Here is a 5461-nt window from a genome sequence, read left to right as displayed (position 1 = left end):
CCTCAGCAGCCTCCACTGCTGTCTAGCAATAATCAACAATCAACTTGACAGAGCTTGAAGAATTCTGTGCAAATATTGTACAATCCAGGTGTGCAAAGCTCTTAGAGACTTACCCAGAAAGACTCACAGCTGTAATCGTTGATTATAACATGTATTGACTCATGGGTGTGAATACTTATGTAAATTAGCAAACACTTCTAAAAACATGTTTTCGCTGTCATTAAGGGGTATTGTGTGTAGATGAGTGAATCAAAACTTTAAATGCTTTGCCCATGGTGAAATTAGCGAAAGCCGGGTGGGGGGGGGGTTTTGCCTCCCCAGAATTCTACAGTATTTCAATAAAATATTTCAAGGACACAATTTCATGTATTTAAGTAGTTATTTGTTGTGGTGTGGACAGTAACATTAACTCTCTCTTAATATTTTATTTTCATGTTCGGTTAACTTAATATAATTTTAAAGTATGCATTAAGGTGTCTGTAATAGAACATGTTTGTCAATAAACGAATGTAGACATGAATAAATGCATTTCTATAGCTTCCAAAATCTTTTTTACAATGAATAAGGAGTACCAAAATGGCTGTGCGGTGGCTTCAAAACAGTGCCCCATTTGAGTCATCTAAGTTTATTACACATCATGGTCTCCTTCCTCTTCTATGAAATCGATTTGCACTGTATTTGCTCTAACAGTCTTGAAGTCATCATGGACATGAATGTGTCAGCGCGTTGTGCTTTGTTTTTATTTCTGTTGGCATTTGTAGATTTGAAAATAGTCTCTGCTGCAGAAACGGGAGGAACATCTACAGGTGAGTTGTGACAATTTGCTGAGTTTTTTTAAGAAGCCTACTACACTTGACTTAGGTGTTATAGCCTACCTATGTGGTTAGAAACACTAGCCTATAATAGTGCATAGGCCCTTTTGCAACCTATTTTGTTGCTACCTTACTAAAAATACAAGCCAGCCATTATGACTTAAAACAATCCAGCCTACACTTGGCAATTGTACGGCCATTTTACGCATACAATGTAATTTTTAAAATAGTTGTTTCAACTAATTATTATTCAGTAACTGGTTCCACAGCCATTTTAAGTTTACTCAACTTTTCGATCAAAGTGTTACCTGAACATATAACATTTTTAATTGTCCAAACTTAGCTCCAACTTGAGAAAACTTATGCAAAAATTCAGTCAACATAAAATGATGTGTTTGTTCAACTTGTCTCATATGTTCTGTAAACTAGAAGTTATTATTTGGGCATCTTAAAGCACTGTTTGTGTGTCTGTGTATAACCAGTTGCACAGACCTTTTTAGTTAACATACAATGTTTGATTGTGAGTGTTCAGAAGGCTGTCATGCATTTTCAAGGGTGGTATTTACATTTACATTTTAGTCATTTAGCAGACGCTCTTATCCAGAGCGACTTACAGTTAGTGAGTGCATACATTATTTTATTTTTTTCACACTGGTATGGGGGAAACATTGATGATGGGGGCCAAATGTCTCCAAAATGATTAATTTGACACTAAATGATTTAGGGTATAGTCTACAATCTTTCCCGAGATGCAAATGCCGACTTATCGTAACCATCTCCACACAAACATGACAGATTTTCAGAAAATGGTTCAGTCTAATTATGTCCATGTTCATGTCTCTTTGTGGAAAGTTGGGTTCCTTGACATGTCTGTTCAAATTGTGTTCCCAAAGCAAAGCCTGGAGTGTGCCCTCGTACACGATGGGGCATGGGGCTATGTGTACATATATGTTCCACTGACAGTGACTGCCCCAATGATGAAAAATGCTGCCACAATGGATGTGACTGCATTGCACCTTACACAGGTAGGTTATGGTCCCAAAGTGACAGATACACCCGTCCATTGCATTAATTATTGCTGCTTTACTCTGGAAACAAGAAAGCTGGAGCTTGTAAAGTACATTTCATACACATTGATCAGTATATTTCACATCCACTCTCTTTAGAGCTGAGACACTCAATTAAGAAGATTTCCAAGAGCCATGCAGGCTTATTGAGTCTATATTAATGACCCTGAGCATTCCAGCCATAGAATTAGAAAGATTCCATGTCATTGTAATAGTAAGACTTCAATGGGAAGAGTCAGTATAGGCTGACAAGTTGCTACCATAAACCTATTTGTAATGATGGGGAAATGTAAGATCGCTAAAGTTCATATTTAGTTTAGAGTGATCAACACAATGTTTAACGTATACTGTTTCTGTACCACACATAATTTCCAGTGTTCTACTTATGAAACTCAAGGTGTGGGTTGATGGTCACTAGACTTGATGCTGAATGTTATGGATTGTTCTCATATCTGTTGATAGTGATTGACGCTAGACTGGAGGTCCAAGTATAAGGACCGAGGACACACTGATTATTCACTGTTGTATTGTATTGATGACATTCTGTGAACACTGTGTGATTCTGTAGCAGCTGACAAAGTAACTGCTTTTTTGTTTTGACTTCCTACAAATGCAAATGTCTATTTATCGTAACCATCTCCATACAAATATGACAGATTTTCAGAAAATGGTTCAGTCTAATTATGTCCATGTTCATGTCTCTTTGTGGAAAGTTGGATTCCTTGACATGTCTGTTCAAATTGTGTTCCCAAAGCAAAGCCTGGAGTGTGCCCTCGTAGACGATGGGGCGTAGGGATGTGTGCAGAGTTATGTTCCACTGACAGTGACTGCCCCAATGATGAAAAATGCTGCCACAATGGATGTGGGCATGACTGCATTGCACCTTACACAGGTAGTTTATTGTCCCAAAGTGACAGATACACTCATCCATTGCATTCATTATTGCTGCATTACTCTGGAAACAAGAAAGCTGGAGCTTGTAAAGTACATTTCATACACATAGATCAGTATATTTCACATACACTCTCTCTAGAGCTGAGACACTAAATTTAGAAGATTTCCAAGAGCCATGCAGGCTTATTGAGTCTATATACTGTATATGACCCTGAGCATTCCAGCCATAGAATTAGAAAGATTCCAAGTCTTTGTAATAGTAAGACTTCAATGGGAAGAGTCAGTATAGGCTGACAAGTTGCTACCATAAACCTATTTGTAATGATGGGGAAATGTAAGATCGCTAAAGTTCATATTTAGTGTAGAGAGATCAACACAATGTTTAACGTATACTGTTTCTGTACCACACATAATTTCCAGTGTTCTACTTATGAAACTCAAGGTGTGGGTTGATGGTCACTAGACTTGATGCTGAATGTTATGGATTGTTCTCATATCTGTTGATAGTGATTGACGCCAGACTGGAGGTCCAAGTATAAGGACCGAGGACACACTGATTATTCACTGTTGTATTGTATTGATGACATTCTGTGAACACTGTGTGATTCTGTAGCAGCTGACAAAGTAACTGCTTTTTTGTTTTGACTTCCTACAAATGCAAATGCCTATTTATCGTAACCATCTACATACAAATATGACAGATTTTCAGAAAATGGTTCAGTCTAATTATGTCCATGTTCATGTCTCTTTGTGGAAAGTTGGATTCCTTGACATGTCTGCTCAAATTGTATTCCCAAAGCAAAGCCTGGAGTGTGCCCTCGTAGACGTTGGGGCATAGGGATATGTGTAGAGTTATGTTCCAATGACAGTGACTGCCCCAATGATGAAAAATGCTGCTTCAACGGATGTGGGCATGTCTGCATTGCATCTACACAGGTAGGATATGGACACAAAGTGACAAATACAGACATCCATTGCATCCATTATTTCTGCATTACTCTGGAAACAAGAAAGCTGGAGCTAGTAATGTACATTTCATGCATATAGATGGATATATTTCACATACACTCTCTTTAGCGCTGTGACACTAAATCATATCCCGTTCAAAGGCACTTCAATCTTTTGTCTTGCCCATTCACGCTCTGAATGGCACACATACACAATCCATGTCTCAATTGTCTCAACACTTAAAAATCCTTCTTTAACCTGTCTCCTCCCCTTCATCTACACTGATTGAAGTGGATTTAACCAGTTACATCAATAAGGGATCATAGCTTTCACCTGGATTCACCTGGTCAGTCTATGTCATGGAATGAGCAGGTGTTCATAATGTTTTGTACACTCAGTGTATAACACATTGTGGTTGATAAGGTGATGCAAATGCATATTTCAGGGAAAGGGAATTTGGGAATATATAATAATAATATAATATGCCATTTAGCAGACACTTTTATCCAAAGCGACTTCCTGTCATGTGTGCATACATTTTTACGTATGGGTGGTCCCGGGGATCGAACCCACTACCCTGGCGTTACAAGTGCCATGCTCTACCAATTGAGCTACAGAGGGATAGCAACAAATGCTACTTACTATACAGCAATTCACAGAACATTAAGATGACAATTTGTCAAGGGCCACCAACAAGATTCCAACTCATTGTAATAGTAAGACTTCAATGGAAAGAGTCAGTGTACGGATTATTTCCAGAGTTCTACTTGTGACACTCAAGGTGTGGGTTGATGGTCACTAGACTTGATGCTGAATGTCATGGATTGTTCTCATATCTGTTGATAGTGATTGACGCCAGACTGGAGGTACAAGGGCCGAGGACACACTGATTATTCACTGTTGTATTGTATTGATGACATTCTGTGAACACTGTGTGACTCTGTAGCAGCTGACAAAGTCACTGCATGTTTGTTTTGACTTCCTACAAGCCTCTAGAGCTGGAGTTTACAGAACATTTGGTGCTGTCTGATTAGAATATAAAGGGCCTGTCTCCAAGAAGCCAGTTAGACATTTTCTCTGTTTTTGTCCTGGAAGTGTCTCCCTGTTGCAACTTGTAATAAACATTAATGAAAAATTATTATTATTAACCCATCCACGTCTTCGAAGGACACATATCTTTTTTGGTTTTTACAGCTTTTCTGCTACATATACATACATTTTACATATACATTTTACATACATTTTACTTTTATATGGATAGATTTATTATGGATAGATTTGATTGACTTAATCTGCTACTGCTTTTCTCGTTTGTTTACCTAGAAATTCCTATTACACCTATGTTTCTACGGTGTAACTGACCGCTTTTTCTCTGTTACCATAGTGAAGCCCGGTCGCTGTGCCCTGCCCAAGGGGACCTAGATGTGTGCCGAGTACTGTTACCAAGATGGCCATTGCCCCGGGGAACAGAAGTGTTGCCGGATATTCTGATGCTACGCCTGCAGTGAGCCATTGGAGCTTTATTGAAAATTCTTATTAATTTATAAGAAAATACAAATTATTACATGTAAAATTATGTCTAGGAAAACGAATGATTTTATGCAATAATAAATACGAAAAATGATCAGAGCTTTATGGAAACCAGACAAATTTCGTGGACAGTTTGTGAATTGACAAACACGTGGACTGCTGAATTTGAATAAAACAAGATTTTGAACACCAGTGCTTGTTTTTTTAGGG

General features: G+C 38.2%; 1 protein-coding gene across 1 annotated transcript; it reads left to right on the top strand.

The window, feature by feature from the left end:
* The first annotated feature begins 703 nt into the window (after nt 1–703).
* Nucleotides 704–5218, top strand: LOC121538284 (WAP four-disulfide core domain protein 2-like). Its single transcript, XM_041846153.1, has 5 exons — nt 704–806; nt 1706–1837; nt 2634–2771; nt 3573–3709; nt 5106–5218. Exons 1-5 carry the CDS (start codon nt 704–706, stop codon nt 5106–5108), a joined length of 513 nt encoding a protein of 170 aa, XP_041702087.1. The 3' UTR covers nt 5109–5218.
* The last annotated feature ends 243 nt before the right edge of the window (nt 5219–5461 follow it).

This window comes from Coregonus clupeaformis, chromosome 24 (genome assembly GCF_020615455.1).
Source record: "Coregonus clupeaformis isolate EN_2021a chromosome 24, ASM2061545v1, whole genome shotgun sequence".
In the NCBI taxonomy this organism is placed as follows: Eukaryota; Metazoa; Chordata; class Actinopteri; order Salmoniformes; family Salmonidae; genus Coregonus; species Coregonus clupeaformis.
Note: the sequence above shows the minus strand (reverse complement) of the source record. Positions and strands in the feature narration are given on the sequence as shown.

Bases quoted from the DNA above. Each gene is read 5' to 3' on its own strand.
- LOC121538284 (XM_041846153.1), top strand. From the start codon at position 704: ATGGACATGAATGTGTCAGCGCGTTGTGCTTTGTTTTTATTTCTGTTG. The intron at 807-1,705 runs GTGAGTTGTGAC...GTGTTCCCAAAG, and splicing joins AACGGGAGGAACATCTACAG to CAAAGCCTGGAGTGTGCCCT. The intron at 1,838-2,633 runs GTAGGTTATGGT...GTGTTCCCAAAG, and splicing joins CTGCATTGCACCTTACACAG to CAAAGCCTGGAGTGTGCCCT.